The 26,204-nt window shown below is 36.3% G+C and overlaps 1 protein-coding gene across 1 annotated transcript in view; it reads right to left on the bottom strand.

The window, feature by feature from the left end:
* The window catches only part of LOC115438332 (phospholipid-transporting ATPase ABCA1), a 419,337-nt gene that overhangs the window by 298,530 nt on the left and 94,603 nt on the right, over nt 1-26,204 (bottom strand). Inside the window, exons 14-15 of the mRNA XM_030161907.1 lie at nt 25,843-26,019; nt 5,776-5,998 (exon numbers count right to left, since the gene is read on the bottom strand). Of these exons, the coding sequence (XP_030017767.1) occupies nt 5,776-5,998; nt 25,843-26,019 (400 nt within the window). The remainder of the gene's footprint in view (nt 1-5,775; nt 5,999-25,842; nt 26,020-26,204) is intronic.

Genomic DNA, 26,204 nt, shown 5'->3' with positions numbered 1-26,204 from the left:
CAGGTTATGTTAATACCGATATTTAGGGACTGAAACTAGGAAATGCGTCGTTCCTGTTTTTAACTTCATTTCCCATCATGCAGCGTGGTACTGCGCTTCCGACCAACCAAGCTACGTGATTGTAAAGCTATTGTGTTCCAAAATGACTAATATCGCCCAAAATATTGGTCCTATCAACTTGCCGACATATTTAATGCGGTGATGGGACTGTTCTTCAACGTAGGTACCAAATTGGCCAGTTAAAAATGTCTCAATTTGTCTGAATCGTACCGACACACAAACACAAATGCACACATACACATACACACACACACACGTTCTGAGACCCTCCAGTATTATGATACAGATATGTGTGTATTCAGTGTTGTGCTGCTGTTGGAACCTCAATTTCCTGAGGGTTCTGCCCAACGGATCAATAAAGCTCCATCTAAGTAAATTTAATTTGATTTAATCTAATTTAATGTAATCTAATTACATTTTATCTAATGTAATTTAATGTGATCTAATCTAATTCAATCTAATCTAACATAATCTAATCTAATGTAAATCTAATGTAATGTAAGGTAATCTAATTTAATATAATCTAATCTAATTTCAATCTATTATAATCTAATTTAATCTAATGTAATCTAATCCAATTGAATCTAATGTAATATAATTTAATCTAATCTAATCTAATCTTCTATTTGGAATACTTTAGGCAGTAAATGGTTCTAGATGGAACTTTCTCTTTTTATTGGCCAATAATCAGGCATTTTCCAGGATTTAAAAGATAATCTGCAACAATGTAGAAAACAATAGAAAATAACTGACAAAAAAGTCTAAATTGTGTCGACTCTAAAAATCTAACATACTGTATTTCTACAGTGTGTAGTCACTGACCTGTTCTGGTGCAAAAAGCTGCTACTTTATTTTTTAGTCCTACGTTAATATGTGATTGATGAGACGTCAATAAGCTGTCATCCAACTGTGAAGGTGGTCTCTACTGTTGTCCTTTGTTTTGTTTTTTCCACTGTTGTTTTGCATGTCCAATTAATCACATTTTAATGATCCGGAAAAAAAAAAAAAAAAAAAAAAAAACAGCAAAACTTTTGAAAGGTTTTGTCAAACAAGGCCAGAGTGTTTGGTGAGGAAACCGAGCTGAGTTCCTTCTCACGGGTGAGCTTTGTCAAACATGAAAAAAAATCAGAATTCAGGTGGTTTGAGGTGGGGCACGTAGTGTGGGAACAGTGCAAATATATCACTCCTGATGCCAAATAATAAATGCATTACCTCCTCTATAATGGAGGGGAAAACAAGTGTAAAATGACAGAGGACTCAGGTGCAGATGACAAAACCGATTGTTGTCACACCTAATCCAGATACAGCCTTATGATAATTACCATTTGATTTGCTATTATTATTAATGTGCTGAAAATGGCTGTGAAATTATCATTTAGACTGGGCCTGTGATCTGAATACACACTGTGCTTAGAGTCGCTCCTCAAGGCACTCAGCTAACTCAATTTATTGTTATTAATGTTTACAAATTGTTGATGGCTTGCAAACACATTAGGCTGATGGGAAATTACATTTCACCCAGCTGTTCAAATATCAGTTTTTATTTGCCAGCAGCATTTTCCAATTAAACTGCAAAAATTGATTAGCGCGATCTAAAATAACCATCCTTTTTTTGATTTCATTAACGCCTACAAAACAAGGAGTTGGAGCTGGTGCTAAATAATAAAGTATCACAACCTCGGAGCTCAAAGCGTCCATGTGCTAACGGCCTCTTTCCTGATCGATCTTTAAGCTTCCCATCCCTGCATCGGACTGCATCTGTGAATCACCGCACAAATCTATCTATAAACTCGAACAGCATTCAAACATATAATGCATATAGACATTGCATATTAAAACTGTCCTTGTTCCTAGAAATACTTTCAGTTCCTCAGTACCTTTTCAGCCACTGTTAATGCAGTGAATGTCGCTGTTAGACCTATACAAGGTGTGTCAGAAAAAAATAGACTCAGAAAAAAACAATATAAAACCAAAACACGAAGACATTTTGAAAATCTGGTCTATGATTTATGTGTTTGTTGATTATGTAATTCTCACTTGATTGACACCAATGTCCTGGGTCAGTTTTCATGCTTTAGTGAACAACGCTAAATTGAATTGTGCCAAATGAAAGGCTTTTGAACATAGAAGTGTAAGGGTGAATATGAGATCTGTCGCCATGGATGACAAGTTCCATTGGTCTTTTACTTGCATACATAAAACAGGAAAAAAATAATTACGTTAACCCCCTACCATCGGTGAGAAACTGAATATTAATAGCAAAATTTCCTCAGTGAGTCAAGATTTGGGTTTTACATTTCAGGATTTTAATTGAAGGCACACACTTCTGTTAGTCAAAGGATTCCAGTACGTTTAGTCTTCCACGTGGGCCCCATTCCTTGCCATGCAAATGTGCGCCCTCCTCAACATATCTGCGACGGCACGCCTAATCATGCCCCTGTCCTGCCTCTGGAGTTCCACTTCAGCTGTGATTATGCAATAAATTACATATGTAGAGATGTAACGATATGAAAATTTCATATTACAGTTATTGTGACCAAAATTATCACGGTTATCATTATCGTCGCAGTATTGTTGAAATGTGCTCAAAATGTTCACAAAGTACTTATACACACACTGAAATAATTTAACCTAGTTGTATTCTGGGAAAAAAAACAATAAAATAATATGCACAATGTACTTTCTGTTGGCAGAAACATTAAAATATTAACACAGTGTTTTTCAACTTTGGGGTCAAGACTCCACATGGGGTCGCCTGGAATTCAAATGGGGTCGCCTGAAATTTCTAGTAACTGATGAAATAATTAATTAATTAATTAATTAATTAATTAATATATGGTGAGTTGATAGAGATGATCCCAATACATAGACAAAAAGACAAACTGTGACGCTGAAACTGAAGCACTGTGATACGGTTTATCTTTCAAATGTTCATTGTGGTCGGTTTCAGATGCTGCAGCTCTTTCATAATTTATAGTTTGACTTATTGTTTGTTCAGTATTAATTTGGAGCCTTGTAAATCCAAGCTGGACTGCCTGTACATATCCTGACCAAGGAAAATAAAATTCTCACTTTGTGCAGTAATCTACACCTGGCTTTTCTGCCTCTGTCCATAACAATATACATTATTTAGCTTAAATGTCGTCTAAAATTAACGTTTATTAGCAAAAACAAATTAATTTTAGGAAAAAAAAAAAAAAAAAGTCTCTGTTTTGAATATCTGGGGTCGCCATAAATTTGTGATGCTAAAAAGGGGTCGCGAGCCAAAAAAGGTTGAAAACCACTGCAATAACATGTAAACATCAATGTGCATTAAAAATGGCACCTTATGGCCGTAAGAGATATCTGCACTAGGGGTGGCAACGGGAAGTATTTTATCAATATCAATGCCAGTGTCGATTCTGCTTACCAATCCAATTCCTTATCAATCTTCTCATCAATTCCTGAGTGTTTTTTGAGTGGAAAAAAAGGTAGTTGGACAGGCCATAGTGGAGCTTGTTTGACCATCTTCCATATTAAATAATTCACAATGTCATAATGAGAGAGAGAGATGTATGGAGGTGCGCTCAGACCGTATCAGTGCAGGAGCCAGTTATCCCCGGACATTCGGTGCACTATCCGTGCGTCTGCCTTCAGCCATGTTTCCAGAGGTTCAATATTGCAAACTGTGCATGCGCGCCTGGAGCACCTCTGCTTCTTCAGGAAATGAACAGCATCACCATGAGTTTTCCAAGTGCGGTAATCGAACACGGATTTCATGATAATTAGAATTTTAACGGTAATGCTAACTGTGGGGAATTTTACCACGGTTTATCGTTATACCTGTAATTGTTACATCCCTATATGTAAGATCAACACAAGCTTCAAGAAACCTCACTAACAGCATTAACCCTTTGCGTTTGGCTTGATAGACTCAAACCTGTCATTAATGTGAGCTCTTTGTATCAATGGTAGAGGGTAAACATGTCATTATTTTTTTCCTACACCAATGGAACTTGTCATCTACGGCGACAGATCTCACATTAACCCTTACATTTCCATGTGCAAAAGCCTTTTATTTTGCACAATTCAATTTAGCGGTTTTCACTGAAGCATGAAAACTGACCCAGGACACTGGTGTCAATCAAGAAAGAATTACATGTTCAATAAACACATATGACCAGATTTTCAACATGTCTTTGCATTTTGGTTTTATGTAGTTTTTTCTGAGTCTACTTTTTTCTGATACACTTTGTAGAATGACAGAACTGACTGAAAAATAAGTGGAAAAACAAAAGGAAAACTGAGGATTTGGTCATTTTACATGCATTTTTTCCCTGTATCATTCAAATAAATGGTTAACAGATCAGACATATGTGATGATCTAAGTGTGAAAAAATGAAAATATGTAACTTTATTTAACCTCTTGTTGAAATACAGTGTTAAGTGTTCAGAGAATACAAACCTCCGCCAAGTACCCCGAACGGTGTGCATGTGTGGGTTGACTATTTTTTAAAAAAAATTAAACAGTTTCAAGGTTGTTCCATACAGCAGAAAAAGTTGAAGCTTGGTACCAGTCATGTGTATGTCAAATTATATTAAATTCCAATCAATATTTGTTGACTTATAATGAAAAATGTGTCGTAAATGAGATTTTCAGTGTTAAATTGAAATGTCCAGAGAGTCCACATTCCACAGTGGATGTGGACAATGTTGTGCCAGATACAATATATTGTTATAAGCTACGGGTGGATCAAATTGGAGGCTAACCGGAGTCGTTTATAATTTTTTATGAATTTTCGGAAATTGCTCAATGATGACAGATAGGAAAATTTGAGATTTTGTGACCTTGCTGTGACCTTGAACTTTGGCCTACTTGGCCCAAAATTTAATGGGTTCATCCCAGGGCCTAGACCTATCTGTGGATAAAAATTTGGTAAAGATGGTTGTAATAGTTTTCCCGTAAAGTTGCTAACAAGCAAACAAACAAACACGCAAACAAACACACAAAGCAAAGTGATCACAATACCTCCTGACGGAGATAAATATCCACTACAGGACTATAAACTATTCTTTCTACGTATAAAATGTTGTATTTGACATGTAAAATAGTACATAGAGTTCCAGCTGCCAAACATTATACACATTCCAATGACACAAACATGCTATACAAAAACATTCAAAGCTCCGATTGCAAAACAGAAGCTTCTTTATGTGTAGAAGAGAAGGAGAGGTGACGCAATTACAGGAAATAAAGGTCGAGTACAAATGGCATGGATTTTAATTTGACTTAATTGAAGTTTTGGTTGGATGCTTGGTTAATTAGCCTCCGAAAGCTGATTTGAAAAATCACGGGTCATGATTTGAATCAGGGTTCTTTCATTAGACGTGATTAACAAGAGCTAAAATACCAAAACGCACAGCATGAACACTTCGCCCTACCTCAATGACCCATGAGATGTTCGGATGCTGATTTTCTCTACAAGCTTCACCATATTCTTATTTATTTATTTATTTATTTTTGGCAGAGATGATTCCTAGAGTGTATCCAGAACTGAAAATTATTCAGCACATTAAGGCACAGCTGCACCAAGGATGTTACAAATCTCCAAGGTACAGGTTTGTAGATATTTCCACAGTTTGGTGATTTTTTTTTTCTACTGTAAACTGACTCTGCTGTTCATGCTTTGGGTTTTGGTATTCTGCATCAGAGGACGTTTTTTTTTTTTTACTGACCTTCAACATGACACTCATAAGCACACAGGGAATCATGAGGAGTACAAGGTTTTCTGTAAACCTCGAAAACCAAAGGGCGCCGTTTTGGACGCCGACGATGCGGAGGACTTCCTTGAGCCTCAGCTCCTTCTCCAGCACCAGGGTTTTGATGGTCATGCACACAGTGTAAATGAAGGCCAGAACCAGGACCATGGGGAGGATGCCACCAATGCTCTGGACGAAGCTGGTGGTGGAGGAGAGCAACCAGAGCAGTCAGGACTCAACAGGGACAAAGGTGGTGTAAGCGAAGGCAACACTGCCATGTGGGTGACAACATGTTTTTACTGTATCTGCAGAATTTAGGACTTTATCAAGGTGTGTTTGGGCAAATTTAAGACCTTATATTCACATAAATAACAGTCCAACAGGCCTCAGGCATTAAACACCAACACACTCAATAAATGCATTCAAATTCAGAAAAAAAATGAACAAAAAAACACTAAAATGTACATTAAATACACTAAAAAGAACTTAAACATATGCTGCAATACACTGAAATACATTAAAAAATATGCCAGAATACACTAAAATACACAAGAACTACACTAAAATGTGTGCTAAAATACACTAAATTACACAAAATATGCTAAAATACACAAATACACAAAAACACACTAAAATGTACGCTAAAATACACTAAAGTACACAAGAAATGTGCTAGAATATACTAAAATACACAAACTACACTAAAATGTGTGCTAAAATACACTAAATTACACAGAAATATGCTAAAATACACTAAAATACACAAAAACTACACTAAAATGTACGCTAAAATACACTAGAATACACAAGAAATGTGCTAGAATATACTAAAATACACAAACTGCACTAAAATGTGTGCTAAAATACACTAAATTATACAAAAAAATATGCTGGAATACACACACACACAAACTACACTAAAATGTATGCTAAAATATACTAGAATACACAAGAAATTTGCTAGAATATACTAAAATACACAAACTGCTCTAAAATGTGTGCTAAAATACCCTAAAATACACACACAAAAAATGCTAAAATACACTAAAATACACAAAAAATACACTAAAATGTGTGCTAAAATACACTAGAATGCACAAGAAATGTGCTAGAATATACTAAAATACACAAACTACACTAAAATGTGTGCTAAAATACACAAAAATACACAAAAAAATATGCTAGAATACACTAAAGTACACAAAAACTACACTAAAATGTATGCTGATGTTTGTGTGCCAATGACCAGGGAATTTTTAAGACCTTTGAGTGACAGATTTGAGGATTAATTGTCAATTTTACGGATAATGAAGGTTTTAATTTTAAGGCTTTTTAAGAATGTGCGAACACCCTGTTTTCATTTTCTGAATATTCTTCATGAATAAAGGTCCTGAGTTCCATGTCATTGTTTTATCGTACTTCAACTGCACGACCGACATTATGCTCATAGAGAAATGAGTGGAAAGAGACACAGAAACAGACTGTATTACCAACAATTACAAACTTTTCCTTGACATTTAAGTACATTTCATTATGCCTGCATAGATCTCTGAGGCTGGTAAGTCTCACTGACTCTGTTGCAGTTGTCAAAAGTGGAACTATTAAACACTATTACAAAGCAACGTGAGGAAACTCAGAGAATTAAAAAAAAAAAAAAAAAAAAAAAAAGCAGCCATCCGAGGACAAAGAAAATGAAGTTGAAAGGCCTGTGTCAGATAAAGTATCTACGTTCAGCAAATGAATGATGAATGAAAAAGTACAATAAATCCTCCATCTCTAGATCTGCAGTGTAAATATATTCCTTTGAATCCATAAAACTATGGAATATTGTCAAAGGGAAGCTTTAGTGTGCTTTCAAACTGAATTTACTAAACAATGACTTAAAAACAGAAGCTTTTACAAATGTTTTAGGCATTTAGGCATTAACCCCTAAAGGCCTAGCGCTACTTTTATATCACTTACCAAATGAAATATTCTCTCTATTTAACCTTTAAGTGATTTATCACCATTTGTTTATAATATTATCCTCTATATTTTGTATTTTATCAGTATAATTCAGATATTTTCCTGTATTTAATTCACTGATCATGTAGATGTTCATAAAAGCTCAAATTAAAGTTGAAGGATATTATATCAAAACTAGAGAAAACTAGGGATGTCCGATATTGGCTTTTTTGCCAAAAACCGATATGCCGATATTGTCCAATACTTAATTTCCGATTCCGATATCTACCGATACCGCTGCCGATATATGTGGGATATTAAACTAATTTTAGGTAACATCACATATCTCCTGTCATGGAATTAACACATCATGCCTAATTTTATTGTGATGCCCCATCGGATGCATTCTCAAATGCAACAAGGCTTTCAAAATGTAAACACTGTGCAAAGAATACATACTTCAACTTAAGTTGTGGAAAAAATGCCATATTTATTTATTTTCTCTCCCTCCCTACATGAGTCTATTACAGTGTGGCAACTCTACTGTACAATTTTGAAAACTGCACATTTCTTTCAGCTACAAACAATGCTTCATTTACACGTCGGTAAATGTCGGCGAAATCAAGGCATTATTTTATCGGTTTTAATGATAGGCAAACAAACCGATAACGATATTCACCGATATTACATTTTTATGCCAATATCGGGCCGATAATATTGGTGGGCCGATATTATCAGACATCCCAAGAGAAAACTGAAGTGATTTTTTTTAAATAAAATATACCATTAACTGAACATAAACTTCGCATTTCCATCAATTTAACCAATAAGGACCCAGTGCTACTTTTGTGGTAGCTCCCAGATAAATTTTCTCTCTAGATTTAACCTTTCTTAAGTGATTTATCACCACATATTATAATATTATCCTCTGAGTTTTGCATTTTTTCAGTGAAAATCACTGATGTTGAATTTACTGATCATGTAGATTTTCATAAAAAGCTCGAATTAAAGTTGAGGGTTATTCTATTATTAAACAGAGAAAACTGAAAAAAATGTGACATTCCTTTTTTTTATTTATCACCATTTGTTGATAATATTATCCTCTATATTTTGTATTTTATCAGTATAATTCAGCTATTTTCCTGTATTTAATTTGCTGATCATGCAAATATTCATAAAAGCTCAGATTAAAGTTGAGGTTTATTACATCAAAAACAGAGAAAACTGCAGAAAAATGTGACTTTTTCAGTAAAATATATCATTAACTGAACATAAACGAAGCATTTCCATCAATTTAACCCATAACGACCTATTACTACTTTTGTGACAGCTCCCAAATAAATTTTCTCTCTAGATATAACCTTTCTTAAGTGATTTGACACCATTTATTATAATATTATCCTCTGAGTTTTGCATTTTTTCCGTGAAAATCACAGATGTTGAATTTACTGATCATGCAGATTTTCATAAAAAGGTCGAATTAAAGTTGAGGTTTATTCCGTCAAACACAAAACTCAAGAAAAAGGGACATTCCTTTTTTTTTTTAATTTATCACCCTACATATATAAAATTATCATCTATATTTTGTATTAATCACAATAAATCAGGTATTTTCCTGTATTTAATTTACTGATCATGTAAATGGTCATAAAAGCTCAGATTAAAGTTGAGGTTTATTACATCAAAAACAGAGAAAACTGCAGAAAAATGTGACTTTTTCAGTAAAATATATCATTAACTGAACATAAACTGAGCATTTCCATCAATTTAACCCATAAAGATCCAGTGCTACTTATGTGGCAGCTCCCAAATGATTTTTTTTCTCCAGATATAACCTTTCTAAAGTGATTTATCACCATTTATTATAATATTATCCACTGAATTTTGCGATTTTTCAGTGAAAATCAGGTATTTTCTTATTCTGATGAATTTAGGGATCATGTCGATTTTGATAAAAAGGTCAAATTAAAGTTGAGGGTTATTCTATCAAAACCAGAAAACTGAAGAAAACATTACTTTTTTTTTTTTTTTTTTTAGCAAAATATGAACATAAACAAGTCTCTCCAACCACTTTCATTGATCCAACTCCATGGGTTTTACTGGTGAATCAATGTTGTTCACTACGGAGCCTCTGAACATCTATATCTGATGACCATGAAAAGAAGATAAACTGTTTTTTACACCAATTATTGACATGTATTGACAGGATTAGTGGATCAACAGGTATTAAATATTTTAGATCAGTAGATGCTTGTGGTCAGTGATGAATAATTGGGTCTTTATGGGATGTTTTAACGCTCCTCTCTTCTTTCCTACCTTTTGACGATTATATAGAATCATTCAGGTGTATTTTCCAAGAAAGCAGCATGAACATGTTCCTCATAAACTACTGACTGACTTCTTTACTCTGCCCAAAACCACGAACCTGTATCTATCAGTCAGTAACTGTTCGAACTTCAAGCGGAGAAGAAGGTCGACTGGTTGAACCTCTTGCTATTTCAGCTAAAATGTTCCTGCTTTAAAGCTTGTATTTTACAATCTTTTCCACCTGCATTTGTTCCTCTGCGGCAAAAGCAAACACGGGCGTCTTTGAGTTGAACGCCTGAGGTACTTTTAGTATTACACCGAGCTAACCTTCATAAACCTTGTGCATCAGCTCAATCAAGCCATTTAGAGCTGCACCTCGTGCCAGAGATGATGTACGATTTGATGCAGTTACAACACAATAACGCAATATTAAACTGGCTTCATAATGCCACCAAAATGCCATGTCAATACCGTCTCCTGCGCCAATATAACAAAGTGCTTCCTTTGCTTTTATTAGACAGTGAAGGAGAGACACCGAATAGATTTTGACAAAGTATGGATTTCACATACCTCTTATGCTTGCATTCCGTAAATACCGATGCTATAATGCAAGCCAAGCAGTGCGCAGGTGGGATGTGGAGATGGAGCACGAAGAGAATATGCAGTAATTGGCCGAACAATTGATCAAAGTACACTTTCAGTACATTTGCATGGAATGAATTTCTCCTGTAACACTCTGAACGAGTTATTTTTAAAAGGCTTTACTGAATCCCTGCCAAGTAAGACCGGCTCACTCAGAGCACTTATGCAAGGCTAACCAGCAATTAAGGAAAGTAGATGCTCCTTTTCAAAAGGTAATTCTGAACGACTGAGTTCTATGTTGCCTTTTCTTTGTTTAATTCGTTTTCAGAGCCCTGTAAATCGCATTTAATTCTACACTAATTACACTACAGTTCTGTATTGAGTCTCCTTTTTCGACTATATCGAGGTTAACTGGGATTAACTTTTATCATTCTACAACAGGGATGTCAAACTTATTTTAGTTCAGGTTCCACATTCAGCTCTTTTTTTTTTTTTTTTTAATTATCCCGCCCCTGAAGGGGAGGCAAGGGGTAGGCCTATTGTTTTTGGTTCAGTTTGTTTGAAGATTAACACTCTAGCAGCAAAACTATTGGTTGAATTCATACCAAATTGGGTTTATAGATTGCCAGTAATCCATAATAGATCTCATTACATTTTTGGAAAAGTAGGTTTAAGTTAATTTTTTTAAATGAATTTTTTAAATCTTTTTTTTTTTTTTTCTCCCATTTACTTATAATGGGCAAAATTTCACATATCTGTAGCAGCAAAAGTATTGGTTGAATTCATACCAAATTGGGTTATAGATTGCCAGTAACTCATAATAGATCTCATTACATTTTGGGAAAAGTAGGTTTAAGTTAATTTTTTTTAATGAATTTTTTAAATCTTTTTTTTTTTTTTCCCCCCATTTCCTTATAATGGGCAAAATTTCACATATCTGTAGCAGCAAAACTATTGGTTGAATTCATACCAAATTGGGTTTATAGATTGCCAGTAACTCACAATAGATCTCATTACATTTTGGGAAAAGTGGGTTTAAGTTAAATTTTTTTTATGAATTTTTTATATCTTTTTTTTTTCTTCCATTTACTTATAATGGGCAAAATTTCACATATCTGTAGCAGCAAAACTATTGGTTGAATTCATACCAAACTGGGTTTACAGATTGCCAGTGACCCAGAATAGATCTCATTACATTTTGGGAAAAGTAGGTCAAAGTTCACATTTTTATGAATTTTTAAAATCCTTTTCTTCTCCCATTTACTTATAATGGGCAAAATTTCAAATGTCTATAAAAACATTAATTTTGTTTCAATCTAATTCAAACTTGGCACACATATAGATGCAACTGATATGCTGACATCAGCACACGCACAGACATGATGACATCAGCTGGATGCCAAAATAAGCTACAATATGTGCAAGGGGCGGGGTTTGTTGTGCCTGGCATCACTTGCTTACTTGGGTAAAATAATTATTGGTAATCTGTGTAGTTTGCATTTCCACCTCAAAGTTCTGGAAAACTAAATCAATTATTTACATGAATTGATAGGATTAGTGGATCGACAGGTATTAAACAATTTACATCAGTCGCTGCATGTGGCCATAGATGGATGTTTGCCTCTTTATGGGTTAGAACCGATTCATTTCAGGTTTAATCGTCCGTTTCTAATAAAAACAAAAGTTGCTTGTTATTTAACAGATAATGAAAACGTCGGCCGCTCTTTCCCGCACAACAAAGAGATTAAGTTATTGCCGCTGAGACTCGGTGGAACTCGGGTTACATGAAAACTTGAATGACTTCTTTTTTCGAGGACACTTCTCTCGCCCCGCGGGATGGATCGCTTTCAAAGGAGGCCTTGAACGCCACAAGAAAGAACATGTTTCTTCAAGTTTAGGCCCATAGCCAGCTAAAAACTAAAATCTCTTACAAGATTACATAAATTAAATTGCCTCTTTGAAACTGGAAATTAACATATAAGAGTAAGTGACACATCGGGGCATTCCCACAGAGGTGAGACGCCTTCACTTCACTAACAATTGCATCAAGCTGAAAACTCATTCTGGCATCGTCTGCTCCTGATTCCAGCCTCACATCTCTGCACCAGCTGACAGTCTGGGTGAGTTAACTCCTTTCGCGACTTGAGATCAGTCATGCACACCGTGTCTGACACTGACAACCTTGCAACCAGATGCTCTTGAATTATACATCCGCTGATCGATCAAAGGTGCTTAAGTAATAGAACTCCAGGCGGGTCTGTATTACAGGGCTCCGGTTACACTGGCAGCCTGACCTAAATTTAGGGAGGCCGCGAGACAGATTCCTCCGTAAATTGAGAGATAGTAGAGCATGGCCTCCCTAGAGAATGGCGTACTATATGGGAAAAAAAAGAGACGAAAAAACAGCTTCCTGTCGTATTTTGAGCAAATAGTGTTGAAGACTGCAATGAACAAGTTATTGATAAGACTTATATAGAAAAAGACAAGAAAAAAGTGATTGAAAGGTTATTACCAACAAATCTGGTAATTATATAAATATTAGGGGTGTTAGAAAATATTGGTTTTGCAATATATCGCAATATTCAATTTCACAATACTGTATCGATATTAAAAAGTACTGTATCGATATTTTTAGGTATTTATTCAAATGCAGATACGACAGAGGTTCTTTTTTTTTGTTTTTCTTTACTGTTTATATCTTATTTTTTATTGTTTAACACTGTTTTATTAATTAATGGTTATTTGAAGCATCCTAAAACCACTTTTTACTGTCTGAGGCAGATGTTAGTTCCTTTGTTGGGACTGAACTAAAATAATGTTCTGATGTTAGTTTTGAACTAATAGAATATGAAGATTTGAACAGGATCTTAAACTGTAATGTCTGTAAAACATAATTTAAGTTGGAACACAGGAACATTTTGTGATATTGCACTAGATCCTGTTGTGATCAAATAAAAATGTGTTTAGTATTTGTGCAGATTTCTGGTGTAATTCCATTCTTCCAGGAAATAATCATTAAAAAAAAAAAGAAACAAACAAAAAAACTGCCTTTTTAACAGTACCATGATATATTGTGATATATCGTATTGGGATCCTAGTATTGTGATTTGTATTGTCTCGCCAGATTCTTGCCAATACACAGCCCTAATAAATACATTATTTTCATTATTAAATTTTTTTTTAAAAAATCCACATATTTACATTGTGGTTGCAGATGCACACGGTGGGATATGGGGAGGGGGGTTTACCAAGAAGTGTTGTATAATCTGATGGCTGTGTGTGTGTGTGTGTGTGTGTGTGGGGGGGGGGGGGTGACCTGTGGTATTGCTCCTTCTTGCACTGAAGAAATGAAAATGTATTAAGCAGTGGTGATTTCTCATAGACTGCAAGGGAAGCCCGGCTTCCCCTAAAATTACAAAAATTAAATGGTTAAATGTGTTCGGTTGTGTTGACATTTTATTGACTACAAATGTGTTAGAACACGTTCATCTCACAGATGAGTTCGTTCAGAATCAGCTTCATCACAAATCAACGGACTCCATGTTGTTCACTTCTCATACATTCCCGTTGTGCTGTTTTCTCATCCATCTCTGCTCAGTGCATTTGTCCGTAGACTGTGGGCGTCTCTGGGCTTCAATGGGACTGAGTGGAACAGTTTTTTTCATTGCCTCAAAACTGGACGGTGATTGGATAAATGCCACGATGTTGTCCCGCCCCCGGACGCCGGGCGTCTCAGGGGGTGAATGGAGCTGTGGGCGGAGTTCAGCCGGACTGGACGCCAGAATCCCACGTGCTGATTGGAGGATCAGTCGAAAGGCTGAATCCCGTTTGACTGACAGCTAGTTTCAGATCTCCTCCTTCACTGACACAGTTCAGTTTAATACCGTCGCACATTCTGCTGTGAAATCAGAGAAACCACTACGAAATTACTCGTTCATTTCTTGCACTGTAAATAAAACACACTCATTGTACTTCCTTGTTTCAATTTAACATAATTTCAGCGTTTTCTTGTTTCAGTTACATAATTTAATCATTTCTTGTTCGAGTTGAATATCGTTTTGTAGATAGTTAAATCAATCAAACTGTCGCCTAGGTCAGAGTGAAAGGAGCATCTGTAGTTTAAAAAGGCTGAAGTCTTACACTCGCAACACAATGGGCCAAGGCCATCTAAGCAGCCTAGCTCTGCTGGACATTCAGAGGACACTGGTCCAGTCCCTGGAAAAGACGTCTACTTGGTACGATAAGGTCACTGAGCATTTTCTTAAAAAGGAACGGAGGGACGAATCTATGTTTAAATAACTTGACAATTTTTTTTGATGTAAGCCGACAATGAGCTTCCCCTGTCTGAAAGACGAGCAGCCGCCACTGGTATTAAGAACATTAAACAAATGAGAAACAGGGTCCTATTACAATAAATCAGCCTTTTTATAGTATATTTATACCGAAAGAATAAACTTGTGGAGAATGTACACATTTCTGACTCATAATGGGAAAGTTGTTTTATATTTGATATTCCATTTTAATTTCAGATCCTCTAGCACAATGCAGTTACTTTGCGTGATGCTATATGTAATTATCATGTTGCACTGACAGTGTCTGTGTCATTTAGCACAATTTACAACAAAAATGTTAAAGGTTACTGGTATTTGTTAGGATAGATATATGCCATACCTGTGACATTTTACAAACAAGTCAGAGTTTGTTTTCTTTTTAATCAGACATGAAAAAGATTTCAGAACTTTTAGAAGTGAGTCTTAATCGCTGCGTTTATGTCTTGGTGTTTTTCTTTGGTTTTGTTTTGTTTTTTTTATAAATGGAGAACTGCCTACAAACCCTTTTGAAAGCTATAATTTCCTTTACCTAGATGCTATTTCTTGAGTAAATAGCTGTAACATAATAGATTAAAGTAAAGTGCAAAGACATTGTTTAGTTCACAGTCACTAGGAGACAAAACACTTTCTAAATAAGTAACAGTTTATGTTCTCGAGTTTATCCAAGATGATGGGAGTCAAGCGAGTACAAAATAAAGTAAGAATGTCCGGACGTCTGTGTCTTCATCCAAATCATAAAACTTTTTATGACGAGACATGAAGAGACATTTGTGTGAACTGATTTTACATGAGGACGGCATCAGCGGCGCTTTATATGCATCTGGATGGTCCAAACACCACTGACATCTGCCGCTGGGTCTGGGTCTGAGGCCCAGCAGAGCCAGGTCTACTTACGCAAGTGTCACACAGGAGCCGACAAATACATAAACAAACTCATTAATGCACGGCTATTATCACACACTCAGCTCAAGCACTCAACAACATGTTTATTAGCAACACACTTGGGTGTCATTTATGCAGAGTTTCAGCTCTCCACATTTAGTGTGGGATGCACCAAATGCAAACTTCTGCACATACTGAAGTCAATAGCTGATGTTGATGCCAATGTTATTTATCCTCCCTTTGTTACCGGAAAACAAATTCATCTTGATGTACAGATTTGACTAGGTTAACTTAAAAGTAGGGTGGGAGATGTTTTCCTGGAGCATTTTTTACTATTTTGCATAAAATCACAAATTCAAATTCACAAATTCACACCCTGATTGCAACCAATTAATTAAATGCTCTAACACAAAAATATACAAAATGTTAGTCACATGTGGAACGGACAGGACTGAAAAAACACCATCCAATCATTTTAACCGGCCCATCAAAATGATTGAATGGTGATACGTCTGTCAAACTCAACTGCCATTTGTCCCTCCCCTCTCTGTGTGTACCCCTCTTTGTGCACGAATCATGCGTTCTCAGAGGCTTGGAGCACTTGTACAGGAAACGAAGCCGGAGCCAGAGCTTGGCTAGTTATATTAGCAATATTAGGATGGAAAGTTGACAGGCAAACTGTTTTGTCACAAACATAAATCAGTAGGGAATTAGGGATGTAACGATTACCAGTATAACGATAAACCGCAGTAAAATTGCAGACTGTTAGTATTACCGTTTAAATTCTAATTATCATGATAACTGTGTTTGATTACCGCACTTTTCCGGAGAAAACGCCTGTATAAAGATACGGCTTTATGTCAAATATTTGAGTATACTTTTAATTTATTCCAATTTTCATTTTCTATACCTAATATTTGGAACCAATATTCACTTTTAAAGTCTTTGAAAATTTTCATTAAGCATCTTTGTGTTATTTATGCTATAAATTATATACATTTTTCAAATCGGATTTTATGTATTTTTTTGTGTTTTCTGGCCTTTTATTTTAATATCGTAGGTTAAAGTGAAAAAAATAATAGGAAGTTGATATAAATGAAGTTGTGCTGAAAAAAAAGATACCAAACATGGATAAAGTGAACATTTGTTTATATAGTATATAAAGGCAAAATCAAAAGTACTGAAAAAACAGCCAAAAAAGGCTCAGACCCATAAAGGTTACTACTTGAATGTTTATGCCAAGAGAACGTGCATTTTTGCCAATTACTATTTTTTTTTTTTTTTCAAAATACTACTTGATTAAATTATTTCAGTGTGTGTTTAAGTACTTTTGAACATTTTGAGCACAATTTCAACAATACCGCGATAATAATGTTAACCGTGATAATTCTGGTCCCAATAACTGTGATATGAAATTTTCATATCCTTACATCCCTATAGGGAATGTAACGTTAGCCAGACAGATATGAATTGGGGCTGTTCCACCAACAAACATAACAATGAAATACACAGATTACAGCGTTCAAAGCAAACTTTAGTGGGCTGCTAGCCTGACATCTGTCGTACTGCAATCAGCTGTTCTTACTAGCCCGAGATTACTTACAACACGTATCAAAATAACAAGTGAAAAGTCCAACTTCTAATCTAATATAACGATGAATAAGCATGCCTGCAGACCTGAATTCAGAGGTGCGTATGGATCCGCAGACTGGGGGGAATTCGGGAACAAGCATTGGACATTTCAGTACTCTGGAGGCGTGGCTTCAGGAGGAAGTCTGAAGAAAGGGGTTTGGACTTTTGAACTGTGTATTTTCAAAATGTAGCTCCCTTGAACTGTTTTTCCAGGATCTCCTACCCTACCTTTAACTGTTTTAACGTCTTTGAGCCGTTCATTATATCACACTTTGATGACAAAAAAATATAAATCATACAAATTCAATCCTTAGTTAAAAACAACAAATAAATATCAGTCTTTACTAATGAAATTACATCTGACATTGACACAGCCCATGCACCTTGTTTTGCATTTGCTTAGTTGCGTCCATTTACGTTGCTTAGCTGATAACGAGTGTTTCTGGCAAATAAATAAGCTGAAAAACACCCAAGATAATATTAGAACGAAGGGATTTAACTTTTTGACTTTTGATAAGGACAAACAAAAAACACTTTCCAAATATGAAAGCAAAAAAATTCCTGTGGTTTTGTCAGCGTAAAAATGTAATTTTTTGCAACATTTCCCCAGAAATATTCATAAATTTTTGTTCTTTGGATGTTCATTTCCACTAATACCTAATAAGACTCAACCTTTATCATATATTAGGGATGCACTGATACCACTTTTTTCCAGACCGAGTACAAGTACTTACATTTGATTACTTGCTGATACCGAGTACCAATATGAATACTTAATAATACCCTTACAGTTCTTAGTTCCTTTTGTAAAAGTGCATCTCCTGATATTTAATGCGTTGGAATGAGCATTTCTCAATCAGTCCACTAGAGGGCGCCACTCTTAATTAACTATACTTTCCAAATATCACAAAGAAGAGTAAAGTTTTTTGAGAAGAAGAAGAAAGTAAATAATAATAAACATGGTGCGACAGAGGAGGTCATACTAATGTGGATACTAATATCGATATTGATGAGGGTAGTTGGCATAAATATGTCAGTAGTTTTTCTTTAACTCATACAGTCGCTCTTTGAAAAGATCCACTACCTCCACAGTTCCCGGTGGTACTGCTCCGTATTCTCCCTTTGGGTACGCATCCACAAGCACCCGGATAACGGACAGAATTATGTACAGAATGTAGGCAGAGGACGGACAGAACACTCCATCCATATCCATCTGTGTCTTTAACGTAACTTTCAGTCACCGTTACTTTTGTCCCCGTCGTTTATTTTGAAAAATTTCCACACTGTTGACATTACTCCTCCGCCGCGTACCTGCTGCACTTAACTATGAACGTCACGCTGCTGTAAAGTGGTATCAGTGTGTTTGTATCGGAGCAGTTGTACGAGTACGAGTAGAAGTACACGCACTCCAGTGGCAGCTGCTCGTCTTTCAGAAAGGGGAAGTTCATGTCGGCTTACATCAAAAAAATTATCAAGTTATTTAAACATAAATTCGGACCTCCGTTCCTTTTTAAGAAAATGGTCAGTGACCTCATCGTACCAAGTAGGCGTCTTTTCCAGGGAACTGATACCTAGTTCACTCCGACCTAGCGGACAGTATGATTGATTTAACTATCTACAAAATGATATTCAACTCGAACTTGAAATGATTAAATTATGTAACTGCAACAAGAAAACGTTGAAATTATGTTAAATTGAAACAAGGAAGTACAATGAGTGTGTTTCATTTACAGTGCAAGAAATGAACGAGTAACTTCGTAGTGGTTTCTCTCTCCATTTCACAGCGGAATGTGCGACGGTATTAAACTGAACTCTGTCAGTGAAGGAGTAGATCCCAAACTAGCTGTCAATCAAACGGGATACAGCCTTTCGACTGATCCTCCAATCAGCATGTGGAATCAGGCGTCCAGCCCGGCCGAGCTCCGCCCACAGCTCCATTCACCCCTAGAGACGCCAAGCATCCGGGGGCGGGACAACATCGTGGCATTTATCCAATTACCGTCCAGTTTTGAGGCAATGAAAAAAACTGTTCCACTCAGTCCCATTGAAGTGCATGGACGCCGGGCGCCTACAAGCAAATGCACTGAGCAGAGATCAAATGAGAAAACAGCGACACGAGAATGTATGAGAAGTGAACAACATCGAGTCTGTTGGTTTGTGATAAAGCTGATTCTGAACGAACTCGCCTTTGAGATGAACGTGTTCTAACACATTTGTAGTCAATGAAATGTCACCACAACCATACATATTTGACCATTTAGTTTTCATAATTTTAGGGGAAGTCTATGAGAAATCGCCTCTGACACACTCAGTATCGGACCAATACTGCTATCGACATCAATGCATCCCTATCATGTATGCAATTTTTGTATCTAAAGCCAGATGCTGCAGCAACAAGGTGTTTTAATATAGAATGATCAAATCATAATAAATCCACTGTGGTATAATTAAATGTGAATGATACTTCTGACCACAACACCAGCTCTATAAAGCTGATTTTCATTTGTTACGAGTGTCAGATGTCCCAATTAGTCTCCGCTGCTTCTCTCACACTTCCCATCAGTGCACTGTTGCAGTATGTTAATCAGGTTAATTATGTGCGTTTACAGCGGCGTCTCTCTCTCTCTCTCTCTTACATCTTTGAGCTAAATATTCCTCACGTCCACTGCACGACTAAGTTATGTCCTGGTGGAAACGGCCTCAGATCTCACATCAAGCCCATGTGAATGCCAAAGACCTATTGATGTGAAACACAGCCTCGGGAGCCAAACAAGAGATGCCTGTGATTCCGGAGCGTGAGATGGCACAGAGGCCGCTGATAAAAAAGAGGTTTACGTGCTATCAGGTCAAGCAGGGGGCCAAGCTTTATCCCACACCGTCATCTCACGTATGTGGATGCACAGACGGTGCAGACTAAAGCAGTTTGGTAATCTCCACTTCCAAATGCCACCAGTGGTTGTTCAATAGTTCTCTGGGTGTGTCCCAGTCCAGAGCTGCGAGGACGAAACAGGGACAACAGCAACATAATGTTCTGCATGTTCTATCAAGAATCAATAACAGGTTGAATTGACAAAGTTGTCCGGTTGCGCCGCTATGTTAGAGTCTTGTGGTCTGGATGCAGGAGCTCAATCTCCCAGTAGAATAATAATAATAATGGATTACATTTATATAGAGCTTCTCTATTAACATATACTCATTAGATCCATTATTCAATCACTCACACATTCACACTGTGATGGTGGTAAGCTACGTTTGTATCAGCACCTGCCCTGGATCAGGGCTGACAGAAGCCTGAGTGTTAGGTGGTGGCCCCTCTGACCACCATCAAACATTCACACGCAGTCAAACACAAGTGTGTGTAGCGGCACTGGAGGCAGGGTGGGTGGAGTGGGTGGTACTTTCAGTGGAGGAGAACTCAACAAATTAAAGTCCATATATGACTTCCTATCAGTGCTCAATGGTAACTTTCGAACTGTAAACATGCAGCAAGCAGTAAATCTCAAAAACCACAATTTATTTCAGTTAATGAACTACTGCCCCAGTTTCGTTAAATTTAAAAAATCTCCGGTTATCTTGGAAAAAAACCTGCATGTTCTAGAGATTGTTTAGACCAACGGTGGCTCTGGACTACTCCATTTAGGCTGCTTACCAGAGGGGGGTTGCGTAATTTAAATTAACTCACCAGTTATGTTTCGGATGGACGGACCAAACCAGGAGAAATGAAGAACTCACCAAAAACAAGGTTTGAGGTTTTAAAAAATAAAAAAAAAATAGCTTGATTTATTGCTTCAGGCAAAAATAGAAAAAGTTACAAAAAGAATCTAGCATCAAACACACATTTCGTCACAGAGAAAAAGAAAAAGCCCCCCCAAAAAAGAGTTTCCATTATTATGTTTTTATAGTCTTAAGTGACTCTGGAGACTCCCATTATTCAATGACATCATTCGTTGTACGCTTATTATTGGTTAATAATAGTTACTAGGCAAAACATGTTAGTCACTCCATAAGCTAATTCTAAGAAAAGCACATGCTGAAAGTTCATTTGAGTTTAACAAGCGCCTTGGACACCTGTCAATCAGACCTTGATTTGGCATTTGCTCCAAAAATCCAACTTACACTGCATAGTTTAGCCACAAAAAGTTTCAGTAAGTACGCTCTTGCTTAAAACCTGTGCAATTAGGCTAGCATTTCTTGACCACAGAGATTCCCCAGGTTCAAAATCAGTTTTTTCTGCTCGACTCTCTTTACCACAATTACTTTCTAAAGATGTAAAATTAGATCTTTCTCGTTGCAATTGACCTTTTCTCCAAGTTCAGCACAGGCAGGTATGAGTTCATCAAAACCACACACCACACACGAATCAAACCTTTAACTGACTGTTCAGTACAAATAAGAAAAATAAAAATACAAGATACAGTTGGAAAATATAACTCAGACTGTAACAACTTAGACTTTGCAAAAATAAAGACTCTTCAAGCAAAACACCTTGTAATGTAAAGATTAAGCAAACAACGTATAACATTACATTTACTCTTCTTCTCCATGTTGGTTCATGATGTATGATTTATGATGTCCATCCAACATTTTAGAGCTAGTCACAGTCACACATTCATCTTCCATTCAACACGATCCATACCACAGAATCATTTCCATGTTATAAACTATCAAAATATGAACCATTAAATTGTAAAAGCCAATAACATAATAATTTGGCTGGTTATTACATTATTGGCCTACCATTGAAATACCTTTTTAAATAATAATATAAATAAATAAATAAATAAAATGTAATAACTCAAGCTGATAATAATACTTATAACATTAAAACATAAATAGGACAACATTTTTTGTAATTTAAAGGTTTTATGCCTTTTTTGCAGTTTTGCTCAATACACACTATTTAACTCTCAGTCTCCTTAATTATAGTTATAAGAAGTAATTTGAGAATTGTTTCAAATATTGTTTATTTACTCAGATATGTAAAATCATAATTTCATTTATGGACGAATATTATTTGGTTGTTTAATGATCAATGAACATGACAACTATGCCGTCCACTATACCTATTTTTTTTATTTATTTATTTATTTATTTATTTATTTATACATGTTTTACTGTTTCATTTTTAATATTTTAAAACAAACATTTAGAACACAGTGTTGGTAGGCATCTTACATATTGTTTACTTTTTCCAACAATCTTCACATGTTGCTTGCTGTAGTCTTATGATATAAGTCTCTCCACGTTGTGAATTTCTTCCACAATGTCTCTCCAGTTATTTAAGATGTGTGTGTGGGGGGGTCTTCTTTACACCATTTTCGTGTCATGGCTTTTTTAGATGCTACCAAGAACATATTAATCAAATATTTATCCTTGCTTGGTATGTCATTTCCTGCTAAATGACCCAAATAGAGCACAGACCATGTCCTTGGTAGTTTGTATATCAGTATTTTTCCAAATTCTTCGATGATATTATTCCAATATTGGGATAATTTTGTGAACTGACAAAAAAACATGCACATGTCCCACATCCTGCTTACCACACAACTTCCAGCAGGGCTGACGTAATGATACTGAAGTCTTTATGATATTTGGTGTTATGAAAACTATACCTATTTTTGATCAGAAACCTGCATAAAAACTGCAAATAAATAAATAAAAATTAGTTCCAAGAAATGCAATCCTATTTATATATTATTACATTTTGAAAGGATATTTGTTTTTAAATGCCAGGCCTATAAAAACGTTCAAATAAACTTTATGACATTGTTAACAAGTTATTATGATATTGGCTTTATTACATTAAAATGTCCAAAATGATTATGTTTTTGGCAGATATTAAATTATTGGTTGCTACACACAATTTGAATTTTTTTCATTGCTGAATGAAAAGCAGAGCTAAAACCGCTTCTTCCCCAGGGCCACTAGAACTCTGAATGCTGTTAATGTTTTCACAAACTATGAAGTACTTTTATGATTTATTTGTATCCTGTTCTTAAGTGAATGCGCCGGATATGGGAGTATTTTTTTTTATAAGCAGGCACTGATCAGTTTGTAGCTAACTTAATTTCAATGTGCAGCTTGTTTAATGATAATAAAGGCATTTCTAATTCTGAAGGGACACTATTTCAGGATTAACCACTTTCCAAATAAATGAACTTTTTGTTTAACCGCTTCAGGAAACAGAGCTGCTACATCCCTGTACCGTTTATGTGGCCCAAGGGGTGTTTTGTTTGAATCTTTTCATATTATAAAGATGTATATTATTCATTTTGCATTTCCTAGTTGAGTATGTTTTTAAATTCTTCACTGCAGACCTGAACTAACCTCAACCCCGAGGTTTTTTTTAATGACATTTTAAAGTGAGATTAAACCACTGAGGAAACGATTAGAGCCGACGTGTTCATGTGAATGCACAATGTTGTCTCCCTCCTTTAAGCCTGGCGACACTCCTCGGTTCGAGATGGAAATAATTACCATCGAGGTTCTTTCCCATCATGCCTCTGTGTGTTTTAACGCATCTTCCTTTGTGTGATTTCACTCTCAATTATTTATGAATGAAATAGCAGTTTTCAAGTGTTAATAATTTACAGAAATGCCCAAATGGCTAGGCAGTTGAAAGAGTAAATGGTGGAGGGACTGAGGGTATTGCAGTGCTTTATGTCTCCCATTTATCATCTGTAATTATTAATTCTTTGTTTTAGCAAGATGAAGCTGAAGCAACGGGGCCCGAATTAGGAAATAAGATGTACCATGACTGCCTAATTACAGATCATTAACACAACAATGAGGTGTAAATGTTGGTGCAGGAAATGGCTGCCTTTCATGTGAAAACCGCTTTCTCGGGTGCCATGCTGAATGTTTAACACACCAACTTTGAAAGTGATATGTACTCATGCATTTAGAGCAGTCCTGTGCTGTCTTCGGATAGTTACTGTAAAGAAAAAAAGGAACCAGTGAGCCAGTACTTCCATCCTCTGACAGAGGTTTTACTAAATACAAAATGCCAACATCCCTCTCAGATGAATATCTCCAGTGGGTACAGTATTTAGTTCAACATCCTTCCAATTACTACTTCTGAAACTATGCTACTGCCTGCCGTGCTGAGCTAAGTGCACCCTCTTTGGTAGTTAAAGCATATGAAATATGGATCTTAAGCCAGGTTTAGTGAAACAGCTACAAAACAAAGTGCAAACTAGCCAAGCTGCATTTAATCTTCAAGCCGCTGTGAATACGAATTAGGAGGAATAAGCACTTTATAGAGAACCAATAAAAAACACTAACCGAAAAAACCTAAAACCACTTTAAACATTTAAACACCTTTCCTCTTTGGCTTTTAAGAAAAAAAAAACACATACAGGATTGTTAGTTTGACGTAAAGCCAATATTTTCATGCTTGTTTTTGCTTCAGCCTCTTTAAATAAGTCGATCCAAACAGCCCCTGTAGGTTGCTTTACTGTAAATTCTGTGCTATGCAAAGCACATAATATTTTTAAATCAGATCCCCAGTCTCTGGAACTGAGCCCTCCCCAAGGCTGGAAATATTTTGTGTCTGCTGAGGGGAGTGTATTGTGTTGTTGGACTTAAATCTCTCTGGTAATTATGTGTTCTCTTGATGGCATCGCTGGGCTTTTCCTTTATTAATGGAGATCATAATGTTGTGTGGAAGGGAGTAATTTCCCCGACTCTGAGGAAATCTTGTCTGCGGAAGATTCAGAGCGATACCACATCATCTGTGTCCCTAGGTGAATGATCTAACATGATAGAAGCCAGTACTGTCAGTGGATACAAATGCAACACAGATGGAGAGCTGTTATCAATCTTTGCACATGATGGGGCTGTATGAGACGTGGGTATGGCTCGCTCACTTTGTTGAGAGTGAAATCCTGAAAATACAAGGGAGGAAGGAGCTCATGGCGGTTGCTTAAATAATTTAGCATCCATCAGCAATTCAGGAATTTCCTGTGGTTTTGACTACAATCAATAGGTTCTTCCTTTGGTTTCTCTTGCTGACTCTCAATCCATGATTAAATGCATCCTTAAGGAAGTTCCATTTTTACTACTGACTTGTGCTATTGACGTTATTAGAGACGTTCCTTATCTCTGTGTATGTATCATCGATGATCAGGGGTATGACAAGAAACAAGCAGAGGAGAAACACATGTTCAATACAGACAAATACAAGGGCAAATCTTAAGCTTCCACAGGAAAATCTGGCGCTTTAAGTGTCTGATAAGCCCATAACTTGTCTATACTGTGTCAGTGAATGGCAAATCCTCCGAGTGAACAGAACTTTATTGCTGTTATACATCCTTCCTCTTGCCCTAATCACAAGGCTGTCATCTAGAACTTTTTTCGTACTCACGCGTCATCCACGAAGCATGGATATGGCATTTGCTGGGCAAAAACCCCGAAGGGCTGGGTTTTTGACGTGTGTGCTCGTATAATGCCATGGTCCATCATATCCTGCAGGTAAGCGAAGCCTCCCCATATATAGCGCAGGTCGTTAAAGGGGTTGTCTCGGGCCCCGGGAGACCATAACCTTATTAAAAGCAGACACACAGGGATCTGTCTTAGCAAAGGGCAACTAAACTACAGGCATACTGGTCAGAAAAACTGTCAGACTATCATGACTATTTTCTGAGGTCATATTTTCACACAGTAAACTTTAAAACATCATAAAATATCTGCTACTCTGGATAACAAAAAGGACAATAAAGCTCAGCA

The sequence above is a fragment of the Sphaeramia orbicularis genome, chromosome 18 (genome assembly GCF_902148855.1).
Source record: "Sphaeramia orbicularis chromosome 18, fSphaOr1.1, whole genome shotgun sequence".
NCBI lineage: Eukaryota > Metazoa > Chordata > Actinopteri > Kurtiformes > Apogonidae > Sphaeramia > Sphaeramia orbicularis.
Note: the sequence above shows the minus strand (reverse complement) of the source record. Positions and strands in the feature narration are given on the sequence as shown.